The 27,985-nt window shown below is 30.0% G+C and overlaps 1 protein-coding gene across 1 annotated transcript; it reads left to right on the top strand.

Moving 5' to 3' along the window:
- The first annotated feature begins 9 nt into the window (after window positions 1–9).
- LOC134692401 (uncharacterized) lies at window positions 10–26,302 on the top strand. Its single transcript, XM_063552850.1, has 35 exons — window positions 10–112; window positions 387–478; window positions 801–843; window positions 1,368–1,604; window positions 2,547–2,601; window positions 3,207–3,370; window positions 4,155–4,328; window positions 4,695–4,907; window positions 6,404–6,475; window positions 6,996–7,169; window positions 7,562–7,771; window positions 9,036–9,078; window positions 9,819–9,979; window positions 10,234–10,410; window positions 12,497–12,706; window positions 13,320–13,362; window positions 13,666–13,832; window positions 14,371–14,538; window positions 16,223–16,481; window positions 16,967–17,130; window positions 17,946–18,110; window positions 18,431–18,640; window positions 18,796–18,838; window positions 19,376–19,530; window positions 20,053–20,205; window positions 20,658–20,867; window positions 21,261–21,303; window positions 21,706–21,866; window positions 22,679–22,852; window positions 23,347–23,559; window positions 23,839–23,881; window positions 24,142–24,308; window positions 24,622–24,786; window positions 25,095–25,304; window positions 26,256–26,302. The coding sequence occupies exons 1-35, from the start codon at window positions 10–12 to the stop codon at window positions 26,300–26,302; spliced, it is 5,088 nt and encodes a 1,695-aa protein (XP_063408920.1).
- Window positions 26,303–27,985: the final 1,683 nt, after the last annotated feature.

Below are 27,985 nucleotides of genomic sequence, written 5' to 3'. Positions count from 1 at the left end.
GATTTTGGAATGAAGTTATGTATAGAAGGAAGCTGTATTCTTGATGATATGATGTTCATTCAGGATTTAGAAATTCCAATACCAATATGCAATGAAAACTTTACATGGCCTGGTTAGTATCAAAGTAAATTTATCAAAGCAGTTTACAGTATATTTTTGGCATGTAAATTATTAGTTTTAATTGAGATAATTTTCATTGTTGAAAATTGCAAATCAAATAAAGCAATGGGTATTCTATAATTATAACCACTGATAAAAACTAGTTAAATCTTTGTTCTCATGTGCGTTATTCTTTACTTTAGAAATTTTCCTTCAACATACACATTTCCCATGCATTTTGATAAATAAATATATATATTGAGAATTAAGCTCTCTTTAATTTTAAGGAGGGGATTCTATTTCTGATATGGTGAATGCTATTGGTGGAAGTCTAACTCAAGGAGCATTTAATATTATTTTAAGAAGACTAGGAATTGAGGTTAGTATAATTACAACATCAATTTTACAAGGATTAAAATTGTCAAGCATTTGTACATATAACAATAACTTGCTTAAGGAGTAGAAAAAGAATTTGACAAAGTAATAGCACAGTTCTTATACCCCATATAAGAAAGTTCAAAAAGTATGTTTTGAATTATCTGCTATATTTTTGTGTGATTTCTATAAAATTTGCAAAGGGAATTTCCATTTTGATTTTGACATATTCAAACGTTATTTTTGGAAGGGAGGGATTCTAACGAGAATATCTATCTGTTTTGAATTTTATATAATAAAAAACACAATTTTAACTTTAATTTTAGGATATTTTCACAGACTCCTGTCAACTATTGGAATCTGGAAAAGGTAATTTTCAAGTTTTGGAGGAAAGTTTTAAAAGTAAAAAAAAATAAACTCCATAAATAAATGTATGTGTGGAGTTCATTGCAACAACATTCTGAGGGATTGGACTATTATATTATATAAACTATAATGAATAGAGAGCAACAATGATCAGCAAGACTAGATAAACAATATACTAAACTCTACCCTAATCATCCGACAATTTATTGTAGGAGTTATTGCTGTATAATTATCTTTACCATTGTCATATCATGTATTTATACTAGATAGATAGAAACTTAAAATAGCAATGGATTTTTAAAAAGGTTAAGTTTATGTGATTGTCTTAAAACCATTATCTTTTTAAGACTTTAACATAAAATCAAAGTCATATTAACTGTATTACTGTGAATTTAAATGAACATTTTAGCATGTGCACTGTTGTTACCAAAACAGAAATTGTCGACAATGCAGTTGAGCAACACAGGCTCTTTAAAACTTTAGTACAATTACTTATAAATAATAACATTATAACTTTTTCATTGTAGAATGTACCAACACCTTACAAATACCAAATTCATTGGGAGACATAGTTCAGTGTGAACTAACAGACAGTTGTTTAGGACTCAATTGCTGTTTAGGACTGAATTTTAAGCTGCCATTTGATGGAGATGATGTTGCATACAATATTCCGTTTGGATTTAATTTAAGTCCTTGTGATTTTGAAATTGAATTAAGTTTTGGATCATACTACCATAAGATGGTTTTACTTGAGTATGACTGGGGTAAATAATTCTGCTAGTCTGACATCAGTCAGTCAATAGATTAGATTAATTTTTCATATTAATTACACCTCATGTAAGAATCTTGGATTTTGATTGGTTGATAGCCAGTGTATTTTTCACCAATTTACTGTTATCAAATGAATATCGTTCATTTTTTAACACGACCGGGGTATTGGCCAAAATGATTTGCGTTTTTTATCCTCTCTGCCGTGGTATTTGCCAAAAAATACTCTGTCCGACTGGACACTTGTAACGTCACGATCATCAATGCATTTTGAACATTAATATTCAGTGTAATTAAACAGATATAGCATGTTCTTGAGGGGTATTTGCCAAAAATACCAGTCTTGAGAATGAATTTCCCTTGCCTTACGGCTCGTGAAATTTAACATTCTCTCGACTGGTATTTTTTGCAAATACCCTCCATAACATGATATATCTGTTTAGTATGCAAGGAGATGTGGGTTTTTTATTATTATACTCAACTGGTATGAAAACAAACATTATTATATAGGAACAATAGTACATTTCTAATGCTCTAACATACCAAAGCTTGTAATGTTTTCAAAAAGTTTCTGGCATGAAGAATAAACAAATGGTATCATAAAATTTATGTAATGGAAAAAGATATTCAACTTCAATGAATTAAAGTCAAAATCAAAATGCATCGATGATCGTGACGTTACAAAATATATATAAGGCCTGATATGAATCTTTCAAAAAGAAGAAGTGGTATGATTGCCAATAAGACAACTCTCCACAAGAGACCTGCCGTGTGAATGACACAAAACTTAACAGCGATAGGACAATTGTTATTTCTGAATATCCAAGATATTTGTATATACCTATTGAAAAATATCTTTTAAGTATTTTTTTTTAATTACTACATTTGATATAAGAACTGCTTTCAGTGTAAAACTTGTCATTTATATTTTTATATAGGTATAGAAAATAAATTGGAAATAGGAAATGGGGATGCTGCTCCTATTACCATAAGGTAAGATTATTTCAAGTAAAGGAAAAGTAAATGGACTTAAACATTTAGCCACAATATAGGGTATTTATTACAATAAAAATATAATAAATGTTATTTTTTGTTGTATCTATGCTATTAATGATTATGTTCATAATTGAGCTTTCTTTAATATAATATTTCGTATTTCGTATAATATTTTTATTAGAGAATCATTGTTGTATATGCCTCAAAATGTAGTATATAAATCAACCAATAATGTTCTTAAATTATCCACCTTTATATATTTGATGAAGTTTGTTGACATCTTAACAAAAGTAAGCTATAACTCAGATATGATTAAAAAATGTGTTATCTGAAAGACTGCATGACAATAAAAAAGTGAGAGTAAGATTATATATTCGGAAAATAAAATGATCAACACTGTTTGTGCTGTCATATAAATTATTCTCAAATTTCATTTTTTTCTTGATTTTATTAAACACTCTAGAATCGTCCTCATTGTTTTATCTCATATGATGCTCAATGTGTATGATAGTTGGGTCATAGCATTTTATGAACACTCGGGCCACATTTCCTTAGATGAATAATTAAATTTACAGGCTTTATGTTAATCTATATATTTAAAGATACAGAATAGATAAGCTTGACAATGGACGGGGATTTGTAATAGATCTGAAGATAGATATATGTCTTCCAATGGATGATCAAGTGTATTGTTTCCCAGAAAATGGGTTTCCAGTGTTAAACCAGCATGCAATTCCAATCTGCTCCAGAAATTTTACAGGCACAGGTATATGTTTTATGTGTTATTAATTATATAATAGTGTAAATTCAGAAATTATTGCGAGGTTTTTATTATTGCGAATAATGCGAATGAGTTGTAAACGCAATAATTAAAACTCCCATTTTGTAATATTTTAACTGAATTAAGCATGACTTTTCCCAAAATCCTAAAAATTAAAATCGCATTCAAGTGTAAAATGACAAAATCGCAATAGTAAATGCAAGCAATAATTTCTGAATTTACAGTATTCAAAAGGTCAAAAAAATAAATATGTAAAACAAAAGATTTGAAATAGTGCTAAGAAAGTTTTGGAAAGTTAGTGCAAAGACAAATATGTTATGCAAGAAGATAATTATAAGGTTTGTTTATGATGCAATATAAAAACAAAGGATATGGGCAGTAATAATGCATGCAGTTTTAAATTCATCATATATAATGTGGTGTAGACAAGAATAACAATTTTGTAGTCTGCTTTTTTGAAAGTTTTTCTACACAGTTTGAGGGTACTTTATTTGAATTTGTACATGTATTATCATAAAAAAAGATTCTTTTTTGGTACAGATTTTTTTTTTTGTACAGGAGAATTAATTAGGGAATAATTTTGTTTGGTAGGCAAAGTTTAAACATCTCTTATGCATTGAATGAAGTCCACAGAGGACAATAGGTATTAAATTTATTCAATTGAAAAGTTTGCTTTTTCTCTTCTTTTTTATTTGCGGTCTATAAGCATTGAAAAGGATAAAAAAAGAGCTTTAGTTTGAATAAAGTATTATTTTTTATATTTTTATAGATTTCTCTGTGACAAATTGGTTAGATGAAGTGAACCTTGATATTAACCAAGGATTAAAAGATGCTGCGGTGAATTTTATCCTTGAACAGTTACATCTGACTAATTTCTTTGGTGGTCCTAAATGTGATGTTGAAAGATATCCTTATTCACCTAGTGTTCAGGGATGGAACAGTGGTAAGGTTTAATTTAAATTGGTTTAAAGTTTGTATGTCAGTATGGTCATAGGTTTGTTCATTTGTCTATCTATACTTACTGTATGTAAAGCCAAACTGACAACAGTATTATAGAGTATGAATTGTTTTTTGTTGTAGGACATAGAAACTGGTTGGAAAAAAGAGATTTGTCTATTGATAGTTTGTGCAAAAAACTTTTTAAATATATAACTGCTTTTATTTCATGATTTATTTTTTTACTATTGTCACTTTTCATGGGTATTCTATTAAAAAAAGGAGTGACATTATAAGGTCTCAAAATTTAACATGACAAAGAAATTAAATACATGTATAAGCATTAAGTTTGAAATATTCTTTTTACTTTTAGAATGTCAACTGAGTATGTTTAATCGTCCAGATTTGGCAGACCAGATAGCCTGCCACATTACAGAATCCTGTACTGGAATTGATTGCTGTGCCAATATTCCTTTCTTTGGATTGACAGTTAGGCCATTCTTTGTGTTGGATCCTTGTGACTACAAGATATCATTTGGAATCAATACAGAAAATGTTACTATTTCACTCTTTAACTATGAATGGGGTATGTAACGTAGGATATATAATAGAAAAACAAATGAACGATACCTGACACAAAATCAGTACATGCAGTCAAATACACACAAAAGTAAAGGGACAGCCCTTTAATTGCAGTTCTTCATCTCAAAGTCAGTGACACTGAGCAAAAAAAAACAAGGGAAAAAAAACCAAAAAAAAACTTGTGCCATAGTTTAGTATTGCTTTGAATATGATAATTTTAAGTCTATCATATCATGAAATTTTGTTGTTCTAGGCCTAATGACCGATTAGAAAAATAAAAACAAAATATATGACGCAGGACTGTTTTTTTATTTAATCAAAATAACCCTGTTATTTTATTTTTACCAAATGACATCAACAATGTAAATTGTCTCCCTTTCATAAGCCATGATTTATATATCTGTTCCAGACCATACAAATATTTAGACCGTATATGGTCCGATTATAGGTATACGGTTGGTCGTATGAGAATACCTGCATGGTCCAGTACGAGCTGTTTTTGGATTAACAAACATTATATTTATCACAATTTTTATTTTTAGTTTTGCAAATTGTTATTATTACAATTAGATGGATAAAATGAACAAACGAACAATTGAAATTAAATACATTTGTATTTGTTTAATTGTATATCTGAATCCTATTCTGGTACTCTCTTCCAAGGTAACACAAGTTACGTTATATTTTTTACATTTACATGTTTGCAGTTCATGCATGATCCGTTGCATTTACATTTTTTGTAAAGTTTCTAACTTGATATTCTAAAACAATTGTCCTCCCACATTATATTTACTTCGGATATCTTCAATTTCAGTGATCATAATTCAATTAATGTATTACAGATCGACATGCTAAATACAAGAGATTAACAGATTCAAAATTAGCGTGAATTTAAAAAAAAGTTAAAATATAAAGTGTTTATTCAATTACTATGGAACTATTTTATATTAATTTGAGAGTTAAGTTATGTTGATCTGTTATATGCTTTTGTATCTAATAAACTTGACAAACTTTTTAATATTAGTCAGACCGTGTGAGTATTTTGAAAAATATGCATACAGTCCAAATACTCATACAGTCTGGAACATTTATCCATACTTGTGAGCTTCCAATAATATTTTCTAGCTATGTACTTTTGATTTGCAAATTTTAACTCAGTAAATATGCTAATCAAAGTTTGATATTTTTTTTAGGAAAGACAGAGAGAATATCCTTAGCACAAGATGTAATTGTAGTTGAGTAAGTGTTGACAGAGCATAATATAATACCATTATTTCCCTTATTTTTGGAAGATATGAAGATTTGTTCATATTTTCAAAGTTTTTGTATAATGTCTTAAAACTTTTTTTAATAGTTTAAAGTTTTTAAAATTGTATGTATTTTATTAATTCATCAAATTATTTTACAGGTTTTCTATTAAGAAGCCGCCAAATTTGAAGAAACTAATTCTAGATCTAGCTGTAAAAGTTTGTTTAAATGACAAATCTAACTGTGTCCTAGATATGAAAATATTTGACAAAACAGAGATACCCCAACTTGTTTGTGATATTGATGCTGTTATTGATCTGAAAGGTAAGCATTTCTTCCTATATCTATAATGATGAATATTCAGTTAGTGACATAAACTGTCACCTGGAACATAACACAATTTTATATCTGACTGAGCAACAAGTTAGTTTAAAAATGCATTGAGTGTGTAGGTAAAGGTAATATCTTTGACTAGCTTACTTTATGAGTAGTCTAGTCCTACGGTCAAAGAGATTGGTTATATGTCGAACTACAGTAGACTCTTCGAGGAGGGTAGTATACCTAGCCTAATAATGACTTCACGGTTCAGCTAGCAAGCAAGCTAGTCGAAGATATTACCTTTACTTACACACTAAATGCATTAATATTGCTGTAAAAGTAAAACTTTTTAGATTTAATTTATTTTAATTATGACTGCTATAACTACCATGCATGTATTACAAGTAGTGAGATTTAAAAAAAATATTAAATCTTGCATATGAGTAATGCTAAATGAGTTGTATTTCTAGCTTTAAGAAACAATCTAAAATCAGGGAATATCAATTGATTTTGTCTTTTTTAACAGATTTCTCATTAACCAATTGGGCAGACAATTTAGGAGTTAATTTAACTGATCAGATGCAGCCATCGTTTATTAGAATTTTGCTACAACAGCTTGGATTAGACACTCTGTTGAAGTCTCCACCCTGTAGTCATAGAAATGATATATACTCTCCTTCTTCAGGTGGATGGAAAAATGGTAAATGATATATAATGTTATATTTTGACCATATTAGATGCATTTAGACGAATTTTAAGATGCAATTAACTTTTTCAGATATACTTTGAAAAATATAAATGGGTGAAAGCTTAAGCCTATGAATAAAAATTGAAGATGATTTTTTTTCTCCAGTTTGCATCATACTCATACTGCCAGGCTTCAAATATCTACTAGCATATTTTAAAGCCTGAGTATTTTTCAGAGCTTTGTACATACATGATAATATGCTGCATAACAATAATTATCCACTATTAATAAGATAGAATTGTATCAAGGGAATCTGAAAATGAGGTGAACTCAGGAACACATGTATAAGATTAAAGAATTCTTAAAAAAGAGCTTCATAAAATTGCATTCTCTTTTTTAAACAGATTGTCCAGCAGTTACAGAATTACCAGAATTGCCAGAGTCCCTTGTATGTTATGTACCAGATTACTGTACAGGAATAGATTGTTGTTATAACTTTGACTACCTGGATTTGTCACTGAACATAAACCTATACATAGATACATGTAATTACCAGATACGAGGCAGAATAGAAACACTCGAGTTTGAAATTAATTTCTTTGATTATACTTGGGGTAAGTTTTGTATTGAATTTCAGTATATTTGGCACTTATTTTTAGATTTTCAGGTCAGATTTTTACCTGGAGAAATTATATTGTGTTTTTTTCCATAGTCAATACTAGAGAATATAAAAAGAACAGGTTGAAATTACTAGTGAAGTTTCATTTCTCGTAGACTATAAAGTATTTAAAACTATTCTTAAATTTAGCATGATTTTTATGTAAAAAAATGTTAAGACGATACCAATAGGCAATAAAGACACAAATCAAAAGAATTATCAATAGAGGTTCAATCATTAAGGCAAGAGTAGACACAATGGTAAACAATACAAGACATAGAAAACTAAGTAGAGAAGAATCTCACAAAATAGTGAGTTAACTTGAATAAGAGTGAGTTAACTTGAGTAAGAGTGAGTTAACTGAGTTAACTTGAGTAAGAGTGAGTTAACTGAGTTAACTTGAGTAAGAGTGAGTTAACTTGAGTAAGAGTGAGTTAACTTGAGTACTACTCAAGTATATAAAAAAGTAGTTCCTGCTCCACTAGATGAAGCAGACATATTCTATGTGGAAACTAAAATAATGTATGATTCTTGATTCTGAACAGTTGTAAAGTTTGATCTAACATCTTTATTCTTTAAGGTGGTATGGGAGTGTAAAATAAAAATGAAAGAATTTGTTCATACTTTGCCAAAACGTAGTATCTATTGATATATGTTGAAGTATATAATAAAAATGATAGGTCACCATGCATTTTCTCAAGATACAGGACGCAACAAAATGACATGTTTTGTAAGGATCGATTTTACAGGAAAAAAACACCATTCTGTGGTTAGAAACTTAACAAAAATGATAGAATTGTTAAATACTTAAAGAATTTATAGCTTTCAGACAATGCTTTGAGAATTTCAAAAGAAAAGATAGGGTCACCATGAGTTTTTTTTGGATAAAATACAGAATAGGAAAATTCCATGTAGAATCCTTCTGAAAATGCACTACTTTAGATTTACCTTCCCTTAAAATGGCAATCAACATATTAATATTTATATATTATATTCTTATAAATTGGTTCTTCTAATGAAAATTCATATTAAATATCTGCATTCCTGCATCAAATTTTGCTCATTTGATAGAAAATCTGGACCTTTGGTTCACTGTTTTTTACAATCCAAGATGGAGGAAGACACCCATACCACCTTAACTCTGAATTTTTTTTGCAATCATAGTTTTTCATGAATGTTGATTCAAATGATAAAGTTGGTTTTTTTTTTTTTTTTTTAAGGTGAGGTGAAGGAAGAAAGATTACAGGAAATATTCAGAATAAAGTATGTCATATTGAATTGTGATTTCTTTTTAGAATCACCCTATAGATAAACAAAGAAGATATGGTATGATTGCCAATGAGACAACTCTCCACAAGAGACCATATGACACAGAAATTAACAACTATAGATCACTGTCAGGGCTTTAAAATGAGCTAAGACCATACCGCATAGTCAGCTCAAACAGGCACTGAAAAGACAAATGTAAAGCAATTCAAACGAGAAAACTAATGGCCTATTGATTTATAAAGAATAAACGAAAAACAAATATTTAACACATCAATAAACAACAACCACTGAATTATAGGCTCCTGAATTGGGACAGGGACATACATACAGAAAGGATGGGGAGGGGTGTTGTTTGGTTAAAAATGTTAGCGGGATCTCAAACCTCCTTCTAACATGGGAGAGTGGTGTTACAATAACACATAACAACGAACTATAAACTATCAGTTGAAAAAGGCTAAACTCATCAGAAGGATGCATATAGAAATACATCTAACAAGAACATAGTGCAGGTGGAAAAAAGTTTGTGTTTCAATACTACTAAACATGCACTAATTTTGGTGTTGATCAATTTTTTTGGTTTTTCATTGTATACAGTTTTGGAAAGTTCAGTATTTTAAGGTTGAATATTGTGTTGTGCTTAAAGGAATGTTGGTATTATTATCCAAATGATGATTTATGCTTTATGGCTATATATATATGACTTGAAACTATTCTTAATATTTTATTTTTAACAGATTCAAATTACAGAAGCTCTCAGACCAAAAGAAATTCATAGTAGACTTGGACTTCAGTGTTTGTCTTGAGAAAAATGTGTGTAATCCAACACTGACATTGTTTAAAGATCAACTGATTCCTCAACCTTTGTGTAATCTCGAGATGGATTTTAACTCTGCAAGTATGCTTTCATGTTTTAATAAATGCTTCATTCTGAAAATTTTATGCAATAAAAAAGATTTTGTTTTATGACTGTTGCATCGTATATACTTTAATGAATATGAAAATAAATTGCTAAATGATAACAGAAAGTCAAACAGATTTCCTGATAATGGATTTTTTTCAAAAATGATTATAAAAACTAAACCATATAGCAAAGAGATTTAACAGAAGTTAGTTTAAAAGAATTCTCCAAAATGATATTTATATTTGAAGATACTTCCTTGTTTGAATGGATGGAAAATAAAGGACTTCAAATAGGTCAAAGTTTAACATCAGCACTGGCAGATGAACTTATGGAGTATGTTGGTATTAAATCATTCTTAAATGAAAAATCATGTGACAGGGATGAAATACCATATGGAGGTGCTGTTAATGGATGGAATACTACAGGTAACTTATTTCAATAATTTTTGAGACTCGTCCTAAATTTATAATTATATTCCTTCGATTGTATATTCATGCATTTGGTCTTATATTTGAAACAATCAGTGGGGAAACGTTCAAGAATTTTTTTTATCAATCATTAACTTTTATGGACTTGTATAAAAATAAATCTGACTCTCTCAGTTATGGTCTATTCAGTGGTCTCGCTAGCCCAAAATAGAAGGGCGCCGCGCCCTGGGTGCCCTCAGCCGCGCCCTGGGTGCCTTCATCCGCGCCCTTCTGGCCTGACGTCTTTTTCCGAAATTGTCTTGTGCCGTTTTGGTAAAATATTGTTTCATCGATTTCTGATCTCCAAGTTAATTACATATATGACACCTGTGTGATTGCCCCCAGCTTAATCATGTCATTACAATCAATTACAATGACAAAGACTTCAAAGGTGTTAATAACTAGGTAATTTAATTAGGACAATGTATTTTTTGTCATACTTTTGATGAATGCATCAGCGAGTGTGTTTAGCTTGGGTCGGCATTTTCGATTTCCAAGTCACAATGGAAGAGTGTATAAATGAAGACTTTCATTACTTTAGAATTGAATTTAAGTCATCAAAATAAAACTATGCCTTTACAGAAATGCCTGCCATCTCAACAAAAGCACAGTTTTTAATTAACGCAAACATGGTGGAAATTGATTTTGGAGTTACTTCCCCTGTTAAAGCTTGTTATAAATTTGTGCTCTTAAAATATTATCTAGTAGCAAAAAAAGGAACAAATTACCAATTGAATATATAATAAGATAATAATGTTACCTTAAAGATATTAACTGTCTTTGAACATATTAAAAAAATATATTGCAATTTCTACTTAATAATTATACTTTTAGCAATCCATATTCTAAACATTGTTAAATAAGTAATGCTATTCAACTTGGTAAATATGATGAATTTCAAATTCCTCTATAGATAAATAAGAAATACATATTCTTGGATAATGGTTAGAGTGAAGTTAAACTGTTAAAACATAATATTTTAATGAAGATAAACTATATCATTTATAATTAACAAACATTGAAATAAAGACTATTGTTGAAAAGCATCTTTATTTAAAAAAAATAAACATATATAGTAAAAAAAAAAAGAGATTTGTTAACTCGTGATACACACAGAAACGTAGACAAAAAAATGAGTAGTGCCTTTTCATATCATAAAAAGTGCCCTGCCCTCCACTGGCACCCTGCCCCTTTTGATTTCTAGCTAGAGCACTGCTATTGACTTTGAATCTTTTGCTTAGTTACCATGTATTAGTTTGTGATTAGTTCAGTTTATGGGGAACCACAAGTGGTAAGTTAGTGATAATTGGTATGCAGTTGTATAAGCATTGGCATATCTCATTTCCATGGAAACTATTTGGCCCTACTCCCTCAGTCATGGTCTATTGACTTTCGAATTTTTGCTTTGTTTTCATGTATTAGTTTGTGATTAGGTTGCTCTATGGGGAACCACTAATGGTAGGTCAATGATATTTGGAATGTAGTTGTTTTAGCGTTGGCAAATATCATTACCATGGAGATTATTTTTCCCCTACCCCTCAGTTATGGTTTATTGACTTGGAAATGGTATTTGGTATGCAGTTGTATTAGCATCGGCACATCTCATTTCCATGGAGATTGATTAGCCATATACCGAAAGTCATGGTGCATTGATTTTGAATATTTGCATAACTTACATGTTTTAAAGTATTGCTATTTTGATTTCAACATTTGCATTATCGAAATTACAAAAAAGCGAAACATCTCTCTGTGATAACAGTTTATGTGAAATAATTTTCAACCCTGATTCCTGAAATTTTAACGAAGGATTGCACACATTTTATTTATGCACCTTCTAGTATGAAATTGTATGTAAAATTTTTCTAATATTTTAAGACTAACACATTTTGTTTACCAGTTTTACAGAAATAAATCCAACAATGTTATGCTTTATTTGAAATCTGAAAAGAAAAGTTGACATTTTGCGTTGCTTTAGGTGAGTTCATAGATGGCATTCTCAGCAATATTTGAAATATTTACTTATCAACTTTTTACTAAATTTCAGCATGTCCACTGAATGTATCTGTACCCAAGATACACAGTACCATAAGCTGTGTTTTGTCCTCCCACTGTACAGGAGTGACTTGTTGTGTAGAGGTTGGGAAAATAAGGAAATCATTCACAGTGTATGCAGACATTGATGGCTGTAATTTGAAGCTGTCTTTTGGGATTGAAAAAAGGCATATTGAAATTCCACTAATTAATTACAAATGGGGTAAGTAATGTTTGATGGATATAAATAAATCTGAGCTTTTATGATACATGAGGTGGCATAGGAAATTTGCTCAAGAAAATATAATGCAATACCGAAGGACAAATACAATAATATTTAAGGAATATCTGCAATATTTTTTCTGCATATGTAGAAATAACACAAAATGTGATACACGTAAAATAAACTTGTAACAGGTTATTTAAAAGTGTTGACCACATTTTTATGTCATTTGGTAAGACTAGTCTACTTTTATAGGAGGGTAGTATACCTTCCCTAACAACAACTTCAAAGGTTCGGCTAGCAAGTAACCTAACCAAATATATTACCTTTACTTATATATATAATTACAAACTCAATGCATTTTGCTTTAAGATCTAAACTTATAATTTGAAAAGAAAATAGAAGGTGATTAATTTGTTCGTGCAGGTTTATTGAGCGATTTGGCACAAGATACTTTAACTGTAAATGCATAATTGTCTTAAAAATATATTTAATAATTACGGACAGCAATATTATAGGATTCCATTAACTTATAGACAATGAACTTTGAAAATTAATCTCTTTTAAACAAAATCATTTTAGTAAACTGATATTTTACTTCTCTTTTTTTTAGGAACTGAAGAAACATTTAGTCTGCTGAATGTTATTAAATTAAGGTAATTTGAAGACAACAACAAATGGAAGTTTTTAACGACCTTGACTTGCACAATCGGATTTTGAAGACAGTGCTATAGTGGGTAGAATTTATTGAATGTAAATTTACCTCAGATCCTTAAGTGAACCATAAGAATTCAATTGAGTATAAAAATATGAACATATTTTAAAGTTTCTTTTTTGTTGAATTAAACTTCTTTTTTTATATATAGTTATCCAATATATACCTTATCCATGGAAATAGAGCCCTAGAATTAATATAACTGATTTACAGTAATAAACTGTGGTGTATTGATGATTTTCAGATTTTCTATCCATGATCTACAAGGAGAAAAGAAATATCTATTGAACTTGAAACTAAGTGTATGTTTAGAACCTGATGGTGCCTGTCTGATATCTACATCAGTTTTGGCAAACTTTAAACTGCCAAAACTAGGTTGTGACTGGTCTGATGCAGGGTTCAAAGTTCCAGGTAAAATTTGCATGAATCAAGAATAAGTTATTTGATGGAGAAAATAAGGCAGTTCCTATCATGAGTCAAAAAAGAAGAAAAATCTTTTAGTTAAACATGGCAACCACATAAAATTAATATGCTGTATTTTATAAACCAAAATACACAGTTGAAATTCATTGATCATAAATCAGAAAATAATGTACCATATATGTATTATTGTTGTCTATAATATGATTGTTATCAAGCAGTTTAATTGGTTTATATTTTGTTTTACTTTATAAAATGGTGTACTTGAGCATTAGAACTGTCTAGTAGGTGATATCTGAAGCCTTATTCTCATCCCAAATAAATGAGTTGCAGAACATTACGTCCAGAATTACGTGAACCTGGATATTTTAATACTTTTGAAAAAAAATACATTTTAAAGAATTTGTCGAATTATTCTAGAAGAAAAAAACCCATTAGGACATATCTTTAGTAAAATATTTAAGGAGGGTAAAGTTTTATTGCAATGGTCTCAGTACTTAGATGTATTATGATTTTTTTTATTCTGTAGACTTTTCTTTGACGAAGTTTAAAGCTGAAAACAGTATACTTGGAGAAGTGAAAGGGTTACTCTTAACTAAACTACTAGAAGGACTTGGAATATCTGCCTATCTTGAAGAAGTACAATGTAGTAGATCACTGCCACCATACGTGTCATCCACAGATGGATGGGCTAGCAGTAAGTTTATTAAACTATATATTTTGATTGCTGCTTTATTTCCACTGGTACAAATATGACAGAAATTGTTCCTATCGAATTAAAGGATAATACTGTGGATTCATAATAATTCGTTGGATACCAATTTTCGTGGTTTTAGTGGGTACAGGTGAACCACGAATTTGAATGTTCATCGAATTACAAATTTTCTATCAGCTTGTATGCAGACTTTTGCAATACCACGAAATAACATTACCTTGAAATAGTCCAGTCAATCTAGCATAAATTTGATCCTAACCCGACAGTAATTGCAACAGAAGATTTTAAAGTTGTAATCTTTAGCATTATACCCCAAACATACACAGAAAAAAGTCCCATAAAATCTAACTTGAGGAAGACTAAAAAAATCACCATTTAAAATTCCTATGGAGATTTGCATTGAAAAGGTAGAATAACTCTTGCAAAAAAGGCAGAAATATCAATAAAAATTGATACAAAATTATATTTTTACCGCTTCTGTTCATCAGGATGTATTTATTCTTGATTTTTTAGCGTTCTTTAGAGTATAACAAACAACTCTAAAGGTGTCTTTTATCAAGTTATAATCTCGATTTCGTAAATCATTAGTTCACCATTTATTGAATTTTTCAAGATGTCAAGCTAAAGAATCGCAAATTTAATCAAAATAATTAAGCATGTATTCTCCTTTTTGTGGTTTAAAGTTTTTTAAGATAGGTAAGTTGCTGAAAAAATATAATATGCAGGTATAAACAATACCAAATTTTCACAATATTTTTTCAAAATGGTCACAAAGCTTCAAATTTGCAATTTCTTTAATGAAAAATGCATGAAAAAAATAAAACTACCCATAACATTTCCGTTTGGTACATTTCATGAGTAGAAGATTATATAATTTAGTCAAATACAAACTTACAACCCCATCAAAGTATCATACTATACCTAAATTTCAAGAAACACAACCAAAAACTTACCAAAAAAGACTCATTTTTGTAAGAGTTATCTCCCCTTCCAATGTTAATTTCCATAGGAAATTAAAAATGTTGATTTTGAGTTTTCCTCAAGTTAGATTTTATGGGACTTTTTTCTGTGTGTATAAAGGGCATAATGCTATAGATTAGAACTAAAACATTTTCTGTTGCAATTAGTTTGAGGTTAAATTTTAGTTTGACTGGACTAAAAAGCAAGTTTTTCGCAATCCTCGAAAATTGGTAGCCACGAAAATAAATGAATTCACAGTAGATGATTTGTTCCCCTAGAAACATATACTATTGTCTTATTTGTAACTAACTTTTCATTGGAACTTTTATAGGAAAATCTTGTATATATAGACAAATTAACAGATGAACACTCTAGCTCATGTATATTTGAGTAATGAATAAGTACAAACTTCATAGCTGTTGATCTTTTTCAATTTTATGGCCATTAACTGAAATTCACCGATTCCAGCTGTATGAGTTTTGGTGCAGTTTACTTGGGTATAAGTTACAGCCTTTTGACATTCCCATAACTGGGTTTCATCCTGCCTTGCACTGCATTGTAGATGTCAATGAAATGAAATTTGGCTTTTATTGTTTTAAACAGCTAACTTAAACATTAATTTTGAGTTGGAGTTGGATTTACCTTCAAATTGATAATTTAAAAAAAACCAATTTACATTGAAATATTTTGTTCTCAATAATTACAGATTGCAGTTCCTCCAAAATGAAAAGTTTGCCACCATTATCTGGTCCTGTCTCGTGTCACCTGATGGATACCTGTACAGGGATACAGTGCTGTATTGATGTAGAACAGCTGAGCAGATCCATCAGTGTATATCTAATTCTGGATACTTGTAGTTATAGTTTTGAAATCGGAATAGAGAAACTCACTTACAAGAAGTCCCTTCTAGAATTTGAATTTGACCAAAAGCAAAGCTTTAGTCTTTTTAATATCTTGAATATAGAGTAAGTGTAAATTTACTAGTATTGCTGGATTTTTATTGTATTAGCAAACAGAATAAAAGAAAGATTTTTTGTAATATGTGTTTACCATTTATGATGGATTCATGAAGATAGAGTGTGAAGAATTGAATTTATTCCAAATTTAGAAAACAAAAACTTTTTAGATTTAATAGCTCTGATCTCTATAAAAGAGGTTTCACTATAATACCAGTGGTGTTATGAAAAATAAAGAGAGAAACTGATGACAGATGTTCAAAACATAAAAGCAGTTATAACTAAAATGGAAGTTTCATAAACAAAACAGAATATATTCAAAAAGCCAACCCTTGGAACATTCTTATAATGAAAGCTTATTATCTGACTGCTTTAACATGTAAAAGTACTTACATAGCAGAGGAAAGTGTTACTGTAAGGCCAGATTTTAATTGTAACAGAACTTTCATTTGTATGACAGTATAAAAAAAATCCTTAATATTTTGTTGTTGCAGTTATTCCATAGATGACCTGAAGTCCCAAGGTTTATTGTTGGTCAACCTGGATGTGAGTGTATGTTTTGAATCCCATGGAAGCTGTCAATTTAAAGTCAATGTATTCAAAGATGTTTCTCTACCTAAACCACTGTGCAACTGGCAAAATAGCACTTTTGATCTAGGTATGATCTATCTTTGTTATTATCATAAAATTGAGAAAGGAAATGGTGAATATGTCAAAGCGACAACCACCCGACCATAGAGCAGATAATAGCCGAAGGCAACCAATGGGTCTTCAATGTAGCGAGAATTCCCGCACCCGTAGGTGTCCTTCAGCTGGCCCCTAAAAATATGCATAATAGTACAGTGACAACGGACGTCATACCAAACTCCGAACTACACGCAAGAAACCAAAATTTAAAATCATACTAGACCAACAAAGGCCAGAGGCTCCCGACCCGGGAAGGGCGCAAAACTGCGGCGGGGCCAAACACGCTTATGAGACCCCAACCCTATTTGATATATCTTCATGGTTATTTTCGCCACAACATATTCCTCATTGTTGTAACACCTGACATATTAATTAATACCGTACCTGACACATTAATACTTTTCGTTTTTAAGTCTTTTTTATATGTCTTAAAAATGCAACAGTTTTAGGATCCGCTGTATAATTATTTGTATGTCTTTGATAGACCTTGAATGTAACACAACTTTGAAATTATAACTTGTAAATATTCACTGTTGAAAGATAATGGACTCCCAATAATTACTTTTTAAACCAAAGTTCTATTCTTTCAATGGATGGCATCTGACTGTTTCCAGGTTTCTAAAATCAACATGCTTAAAACAACAAGATGATTTAATTTTGCACTTTTACAATCAATGTAGATAAATCCTAAAGAATTTTTTAATGCTCTTTAATTTAACCATGATAAAAATAATATAACTATGAAGATTTATACTTTAGTGTATTTTGAACATTGTTTTATTACAGGATTTTCATTGAAGAATTGGACTCAGTTCAATAGAATAGATGCTGTGACAGATTATGTCGTAGATTTACTTCTAGAGGAGCTTGATATAGCTAAATTCTTGTCCGATCCAATGTGTAGCAGGACAGATGCTCCTTATAGTCCTAGTAATGATGGATGGAATACAAGTAAGAAAGTTTTATTCTGATGTGCTGTAAGGATTTTAGTACAGAAAGTCTGCTGCAGATATTCTTTCTTTTCCTGTACAAATATGAAAATAGGTGAAAATTAATGACTTCTCTTGAAATAAATGACCTTGCAAATATAACTTTACTGATCAGTTTTGTTGACACTGTGGCAAAGAAGAACCCTTAAGCAATTCAAAAACCAAACATTAAATTTCAATATTATACAGTAAAATAAAATAATAAGATATAAAACTACACTTTGACAAATCTTATCATAAAGATTCTTCAGCCTATTAATATCCTTATATTTTTTTTTACAGCTTGTGATAAATCTGTTGATCTCCAGCCATTGACAGGACCAGTGACTTGTCATATACCAGATATCTGTACAGGAGTAGAATGTTGTATTGACGTGGATCCTATAAGACGATCATTCCATGTGTTTGTTTTCCTTGATGCTTGTTCTTACAGACTGAGAATTGGAATTGAAAAATATGAAATAGATATTTCATTGTTTGATTATGAATTTGGTAATTATTTATGTCAACTACTGGATATTGTTTTTTTTATAGAAGAAAAATATGGTGTTTAACTGACATATTCTAAGATTTAATTTCCTTTTATTTATTATTTTCTGTATGCCTTAGATCAAAAGATGGGAAATATATCTATTTTATACTTTTAGGCATTGTAGACCAGATCAAGTTAACATCACTATTCACTATCAAGTAAGTAATGTGTCATATTCTATTTTTATGCACCACCTACAATAATTTATTTCAATGCAGAATTAGAGTTTTGACCCCAATTTCAGGGTCCACTGAACATAGAAAATGATAGTGCGAGTGAGGCATCTGTATAATATGGACACATTCTTGTTTCTGCTTTTTTACGTCTTATACTTTTCTCTCAAACCATATGTCTAGAACCATTATTCAGAACTAAAACAATTTTTTGGAAACTTATGCAAATAGTATTAAAAAAAAAAGTGAGTCTGTCTGTTAATCTAGAATTTTGAAAGATTTGTCGGTCTTTTAAATCAAAAAACAAAAATTATGCTATTAAACCTCATCAATTCTCAATAAAGACCACCAAACTATATAATCTTATTATGTTTCTTTAAAGTTCTGATGTAAAACTGGTTTTTAAAGGGGAGATAACTCAGATGATTTAAATATGTTTCAGAAGATTGAAACTAAGTCAAGATATAATGATTTCATGGAAAAATCTTTTATTTTTTTTCCAATAATGTTTTATCCTTACAGCTATTCAATCTACAATCTTGTTGATGATGATGTTTTCCTTGTGAATATGAATGTGAGTGTATGTCTGGAAATCAATGAATGTTTGATACAGCAAGTTGTTCTTCAGGATGTGTATTTACCAAAGACCTTCTGTAAATGGAGCTCCACTTTATCAGGTAGGACTGCAACAGATTTCATTAGATCTGCTCTTCGGATACATGAACAAAAAGTTATGCCAGATTCTTTCATGGAATTTAAGTTTAAAATGCTTCATTGTAATTATATAAGTCATACTTTCAGTTACTAAATGTTAATTGAAATATGATTTAGTTTTGTCTATTGTATGTACATATTACTAATGCCTAAATATCCTTTTGATCATTGTTAGTTTTGTTGTACAAATTATCTTATGGAAAGACTGCATGGTAACTTCTTATTTGCAATTTGTCAAAAATACCTAGTCAAAATAACAACAAATTAAAGTTATATATTTAGGAAAGTATTTAGTGACAGTAAGCTGTGAGCAGTCACACATGAATGAAATCTTCCATGAAATGACAGTTGCTATGCTTTTTACCAGACAAGGAAAAATAGGAATTGGCTGAATTTTCTTGCATAATTAAAACGTATTTGAATGACGTGCCAGATATATTTGGACACTACTATTAAGTCTAGACTTAACACATTTTATGTTACAGAATTTTCTGTGGGTAATTTCCTTGGTAACAAAGGGCTATCTATTAATGACAATCTTGGAGACCTTGTCATAACTCAGATCCTGAACCATTTGGGTATAACAGATAATCTACAAAGTCCTCAATGTGTTGTTGGAGGAAGTCCATGGGTGAATGGTAAGATTGAAAATATTGTTATTTTTGAAAATAGTTAAAGATTTATATCTCATTAGTAAAAATTTGTGCTGGGTAAATATTAGGCTTATCAGGTTAAGCTTTGTGTCATTGGCTTGTTTATTCCCCAATACTGCCTTTTAAACAATGTCACCAGTACTATATGATTATGCAAAACTCAGATTTATGATCTCCTCTGGATGAAAAACCATTATTATAATATATTTGGGTAAGTCTGATTTTAGTTGACTGGAATATGGCAAAAAGTTTTTGTATTGTATCTTTAAGCTATATAATAGAACAAACAAGGATTTCAACTTTAAAACTTATACCCAGGAAGAAAAGTTTACTACTGAAAATTTACACATATTCAGCTTGCATATTAACATGATTGATGCTTTGTCTTAAAGATCAAAATTTATGACCAAATGATAAAAACTAATGTTCTTTTTCAGAATGTCCCCATTCTGTACAGTTGCCACAATTATCAGGACCAATTTCTTGCACACTTATGAAGAGTTGTACATCTGTAGATTGCTGCTTAAATGTGGACTTTCTCAAGAGAAACTTTCATGTTGAGCTGGATATTGACATTTGCAATAGAAACATTATTTTTATGATTGAAAAGCTGAAGTTTGAATACTCATTACTGAACTTTCAGTGGGGTAAGTTATTATTATGACAGTATGGCTTTGTTCGTCAAAAAACAAAACAATATAAATTATATAAATAAACAAAATGAATTGTGAGCATTGCAGGTCATCAGCAACCTCACTGTAATTTTGGAAAAAAACCTGTTTTGTTGGACTTTTTTGGATTTTCCTTATTGATTTTATTTAATTACTATATTAATGTTTACTAATATGTATTAGAATGAAAATAAAGACAGGGACTATTCTAGTAGATAAATGAAATGCACAATAACCTAAAAGGTATAAAGATGAAAGCTTTCTCAGGATAGTTTAATGTAAAGTTTATAATGTAAACTATAAATGAAAGTATAAGAATTAAAAATTTTGATTTAAAAAATATTTATGATGCATTTTGTTTTTTAACAGGTGTAAAAGACAGATTAAAACTGGGTTCAGCTTTATATTTAGAGTAAGTAAATATATTTTGCAGATTCTTTTATTATGTGGGTATTAATGGATTTGTGAACTTTAGCAAATTTGGTTAAGTAAACAGCAAAAACGGTGGGCAAAATTCACATCAAATCAAGAGATGTCTCTATAATCAGGTGTTCTTATAAAGGGAAGCAAATCCAACTTTTCATCTGCAAAACTTAAAATTGACTAGGTCTGAATGTTGGTCATATGTCAGATTAGAAAATATGATTCAAATTATAAACAATACTGTGATGCATCGATTTACTAAAGTATTGAAATTTTCAAACATTACTAGATTAATACAATATTTTATGGAAGAAATTTGTTTAGGCTTCATGAATATACTCGTATGTGATACCAATAAATGTGATAGAAAATTATGTTTCTTTATTTTCAGTTACAGTTTGGATAATGTTGTTGATGCTAATGAGTTTAGAGTCGGTCTGAATGTCAGTGTACAGTTTAATCCAGGAGAGACCATGTTCCATTGGATAGTATTGACAAATACACCTCTTCCAAAGATACCATGTGATTTCAACACCGATTTTGATACTACAGGTACAAGATGCATTTACATATTGTATGTCGTTTATAGGATTTTTACGTTGATTGTTTAAACAAAATACTGATATTTTACTAGAAAGGCAAAACTTTTTGTTCTCAATTTTAAGAGGAATCTGTAGGTTCTTGAATCTTAAATGTGTACCTTTCAGAGATGAGTGATACACACTCTTTGTGTTTGCAATTTTCCTCTAGAACAGGTAAGTTGTATGCTGAATATTTGTTTATTGACATTAAATCAAAATGAACATTGCAATCAACAATTGTCATTCCTATTTTAGGACATCTATTTTAAGATGTATTTCTGCTATTGAAACAGTAGACTGGAACATAGTAGGGTCGAGTACACAGTTATTTCGTAGTGCATATTTCTTTTAGACAATAAATGAAAATAAAAAAAATCCCACCTGCGCTTTCTCATTTATTTTTTTACAGTGTGTTGGTCTACTTTTGGGACAAATTTATATCAAAATTAGAGAAAACTTCATCAGCTCTAACTCAAAATATGGACAATTTTATGTAAAGGGGGTCTTGACAACGAAAATCAATGGAGGATAACTGTGTACTCGGACCAGTCATTTTAATTCCCCCGACTTTATTTTCTGAATATAGAAAAAGAAGATGTGTATGATTGCCAATAAGACAACTCTCCACAAGAGACAAAAATGGCACAGCAATTAACAACTATAGGTCATTGACAGCCTTCAACAATTGGTTGTTATAAATGAACTTAAGGAATGTAAGTTACCTAAAAAAATTATATTTGATAATAAAAAAAATGGTTTATATATTTTTTTTATTTTTTTCAGGATTTTCCCTACAGACCTGGCTTCAGGAAGTGAATGTTCCATCAGAAAAACATATTTCAAAACTGGTAATCCTTCAGTTATTTCATGAGCTTGGTATTGGTAGGCTCATGAATATAGAATCCTGTCAGAGATCTGGTGTAAAGTACAGTCCAGCTCTAAATGGTTGGAAGAATTGTAAGTATTAAAAATCATCTTCTGTGAAAAAGGTTAGACCATATTTTCCAGTTATCTGACCTTTTTGGTTGATATGACTTTTTGCCATGTTGTGTAAATTGGCCTTTAATTAAATATCTTGAAATGTGTTTTGCACCCTCACAATAGATTGAAATGTGTAGAAAATTATTTTTAGATAAGAAAGAAATTAACTCTTCAAACTTAGTCCAGCCACTATTATCCAAGAAGTGTTCCAAGATTGTCCTTTTCTGTTTACAATATTGGTTGTTACTGTTTGACAACAAATTAAATTTGGGTAATATAGGAATTTGTCAGTTTGTCGTAATTTAATTAATTTACCTGTAAACTTTATGTCACTGAGTTTGTTCTTGAGTAATTCAGTTTAGCATTTGTTAACATATTACTGATAATGATAAAGAAAAAAACATTGATTGATTGAAAAAAAAAAGCTTTGATTTTTAGAGGTTAATTAATGATTTCTGTTTTGATTTCAGCATGCCCACTGGACGTATCTTTAACACCGCTTCCTAATACTGTATCTTGTATGATTCCTTCTCACTGTACAGCTGTGGACTGTTGTATTGATGTAGATTTTCTGGATAGATCTTTTAATGCCTTCCTGGATGTGAACATGTGTACCAATGTCATGACAGTAGGACTAGAAAAACTTGTTTTAGATCCTATTAGCTTGTTGGACTATCAGTTTGGTAAGTTATCTAGCTAGTAATTTTTTTAGTCACAAAATATTATTTTGTGTAGCCTTTAACAAATATTGCCTAAGAAAGAAAGTTTTAGAAGAAAATATACATAAAAACACATGTGTGTATCAATACAAAGTGTTCCTAAGCGATAAACGAGCCTTTAATTTAAGTACAATAGTAGAAATTTAGTCATACCAGATAGTTGTCTTCGTTATGATTTTTTGCTTTCATTCAGCCACTGTAATATACATTGTACCATGTAGTTGTACTGTTTTTATTCTTCAGGTAAAACAGAGCATTTCAATTTGAAAGGAGTATTGAGAATAACGTATGTTTTTGTTTATAAAAATAGAATTGTAGTTTTGTAAAATCCTCAGATATTTCTACTTTAAAAATGTGCCTGATCAGGATATAGCAATTTTAAAAACTAAAAAATTTTAAGTAAGTAATAATCTGATGCAAAACAAAAATATTTTGTAATCACTGAAATATTGGTCTCTATCACCAAAATGTTTACTGGTACATTTAATTTTTAGAGTTTCTGTTATTGGTACAAGATTAATTCAAAAGTCTTCTTAAATATTTTAGGTACAGGATTGATGATCTACAAGAGGAAAGGAAGCTTGTTGTCAACATGAATCTCAGTGTATGTTTTGAGTGGTCTGGTTCCTGTTTGTATGATGTTACTGTTTTCCATGATACTGTTATACCTAAACCTCTCTGTGACTGGGAAGCAGATTCATACTTTACAAAGGGTAGATTATCATAATGTTATTATGTAATAATGTATTTTTTTACATTCATGATATTAATCATTAGGTTGAATTGAGTTTGTTATGGAAAATATAGTCAACAGTCAATATTTAATTCTATTTTGTATTTTTTCAAACAAATATCTACAGAGATTGAAAGAAATTCGGCTGATAAAAACAAATTTAATGATAGTTATATATTTTTTTAAATTAACAATTTTTATGACAAGACCATATCAATGTAAATATTGGGTTGATACACTTAATACTGCTATATTTCTATAATATGTTTTTAAGTTAAGCAATATTATTACAGATTTCTCTTTGGATACATTTCTTGCTGAGGAGGGACTAAATGGAAATGAAGTCTTGCCCAACGTCATTGCTGTGAAGATGATGGAACAGTTAGGACTTTTATCCTATCTCAACAGTGACTCTTGCAGCTATGAATATGAAAGTGGTAAAGATGGGTGGATTAAAGGTGAGAGACATGCATTAAAAAAATAATTGAAAAGCATTGACAAATTTAAAAGGTTATACCCAGAAATTTTCACCGTACGGCCTTCAATGCTAGTTTCAAGACCATGAAACTTGACAGACTTTTGGGATACAGGGAGAAACCTAGTGTTTAAATGGCTAACAATTGGTGTATTGTTCCATAGTTTATTATCTTCATTAATGGTGGGTTCCAATAAAATGATATATATGACTTAGTTGTTTCAGTCTTTTGAAATGAAATTGATTAAATGAAATAATGAAATGAGTGTCAATATTTGATGTTATTTCCAGGTTGTTTTGAGGATGTGGTTTTACCAGTCTTACCTGCTGATGCCAGATGCAACGTCCTTCCATCTTGTTTAGGCATTGATTGTTGTTTAGGTGTAGATTTCTTGCAACACAAATTCAAGGTTTCATTTGAACTGGATACATGCAATCATCAGTTACATTTACAGATAGACAGATATCAGAAGACGCTGAACTTGACAGATTATACATATGGTATTTTTAATTGTTTTAGAGTGGGGGCTCATATTTGCCTGGGACACAATTTCGCCATTTTATGATTTTGAGGTGTAAAAACTTCAAAGGATGGCTGAAATGGAAGAAATATGCTTATAAATTATGATTTTATAACATATGTGATTATTTTTTAAACTTAAACAAAATTACTGCACTTACTGAAAAATGGCAGGAAAACGGACAATGATTTTCGGTCAATTTCTTGAATGAAAAACAGGATTTTCAAAGAATTTCTTCTTTATTTAGTAATTTTTTGACTCATTGCCCTAAATTTCTGTTTTAATTTAGTAAATTTTTGACTGATTGCCCTAAATTTCTGTTTTAATTTAGTAATTTTTTGACTAATTGACCAAAATTTCTGTTTTTTACACCTTTGACATGTCTGCTGTTCATCTATAATGTAATTTATAAGATAAATATTATATAAAGCTGCAGTTATTTGGTTTTAAATAGATGTGTCCCCCATTGACAAAACATCAGGAAATTTCAAACACCCTTTAATCTAACTTTACAGATGATTATTTTCAAACGAACATGTTTTCAAGCTTAGGAATGTTTTGCATTTGAAGTTATCTTCATATAGAAATATCAGTATACTTCAAAAACATAAAGACCTGAACATAAACCGTAGAAAACATGGAAAGATATTCCGAAAATGAGCACCCCACTCTATAGTTTAACGCATAAGTGAATTTGTTTTTCGCAACAATTAAAAAATAGAATTTAAAGGGGTATAATGTTATTTAGAATAAGCCCTTCCCGTTGGTCATTTTCAAATGTTTTATAATAACTTGAATAAGTGGTGAAAACATTTTTTCAACTCCGACTAAAAATTTAAAGAAGTCCTGCTTTAGGCAAATAATTTTAGAAAAATACTTATACTTGTACTTATAAATCTGGCAAGACATTTATCCTCTTATTTTTTTTCAGGATCCATACAGAAATTAAGCTTCATGAATGTTGTTAGAATCGAGTAAGTTTTTTTATGCAGATTATAATTTCTTGTTATATTTTGGGCATATGAACTTAATTTAAATCATGGTTCAATACCCTGAATTCTACAATTTTCAGATTGATTTTTATTAAAGAATTATTCTGAATTATGTTTTTTTGCTCATTGATATACACCAACTTTTGTTCAAAAGTAGTAAGGTGTATTGCTGACTATAGTCGCCGTCAGCTAAAATTCGTAGCGGTTATCAGTAAAAATCCTGACCTTCACATTTTCAAGAAAGTTTTCCATTGTAATTCCACCATTTTCGTTATTATGAGGATCATGTGTTAATATATGACATTCATCACTTACGCAGTTTCCTGAAATGTTCTTTTCATTGATGTGATAAGGTGTCCCGTGCTGTATGCAAATTTTATGAAATTGAACTCCACGGAAACACTTCTGGTAAAATCAATGGCGTATTCCAACATTCAAAATTGTCTTGGAAAATGTGAAGGTCAGGATTATCACAGTGCAATCACTTAAAAGGTAGGTCAGTAGTAGTTTTTCTTTTGGCGATTTATGAATGGAATGTGAAAAACTATATCATGAGTGAAAGTGGTTGATAGTTTAGATTATTTTTACCAATAACCGCTACGAATTTCAGCTGAAGGCGACTATAGTTCATATTTTAAATGCACACTTTTGGCGCAAGGGTGCAGTCATTTGGGCATTTTTCAATGCATAATTTTTTTTTTCATGGGAAGCCTTCATGATACGGTTAAAGAATTATTATATTTGAGAGATTGTCATATTTTCTTCTTTTTTTTTTAAAGGTATATGGTAGAAGATCTTGTTTCTGAGAAAAAATTCCAGATCAATTTGAATATCAGTCTCTGTTTTGAAACTTTCAAAGAATGTTTGACAACTATTCATGTATTAAAGGATACCAAGTTGCCAAAAGTGTATTGTGACTGGGGAACTGGTTATCCACAAGGTAATAAGTCTTTTTCTATGTTCTTGAAATAAATTGGCTACAATTTACAACAAATTTTATTATGATTTCCTTTTCCTTTTAATCATATCAGATATTGTTGTGCTGTCAAAGTTGATAAATATAAAGGATTAGATAAAAGTTTTAGCTACAGCCCAACATTTTTATGTTGCTCATTGTTGATTAATACTTTTTGCCAAAAACTAATGTGTAAAAATCATAGACTACATTATGGTAAAAGATGTGTTTCTCTTATCTTTACTATGTTGTGTTTACAGATTTTTCACTGACATCATTGTTAAAGCAATCTTCAGAGATAATAACAGATGTGTTACCAGCAGAAATCATTGAAAACATCTTCACCAAACTTGGAATCAGAGAGTTTTTTCTTTCACCATCTTGCTCTAGATCCACATTCCCACTTTCTAAACACAATTCTTTGACAAACAGTAAGTAAAATTGATAATTATCTAATCCAAATTTCAGTTGTATATCTTTGCTCAATTATCTAGATTTGAAGGCAAACAAAGTATACGTTTGAGTGTGCTGTTTTCAAATTTTTCAAATGCGTATTTGCAATTATTGTAATTGTAATTATTCTTGCCATGAGGAACTGATTGAAATAGTAAAGCAATGCATACTAGATTCCTAAATAATTTTGCATATATTATATGTACCTGTATACAAGTCCGACCTAGCTGCATGATTTACGTTTCATTTTGGTAAAAATAT

Source organism: Mytilus trossulus, chromosome 12, assembly GCF_036588685.1.
Source record: "Mytilus trossulus isolate FHL-02 chromosome 12, PNRI_Mtr1.1.1.hap1, whole genome shotgun sequence".
Lineage (NCBI taxonomy): Eukaryota > Metazoa > Mollusca > Bivalvia > Mytilida > Mytilidae > Mytilus > Mytilus trossulus.
The sequence above is the reverse complement of the archived record's forward strand: the minus strand, read 5'-3'. Positions and strand labels throughout refer to the sequence as shown.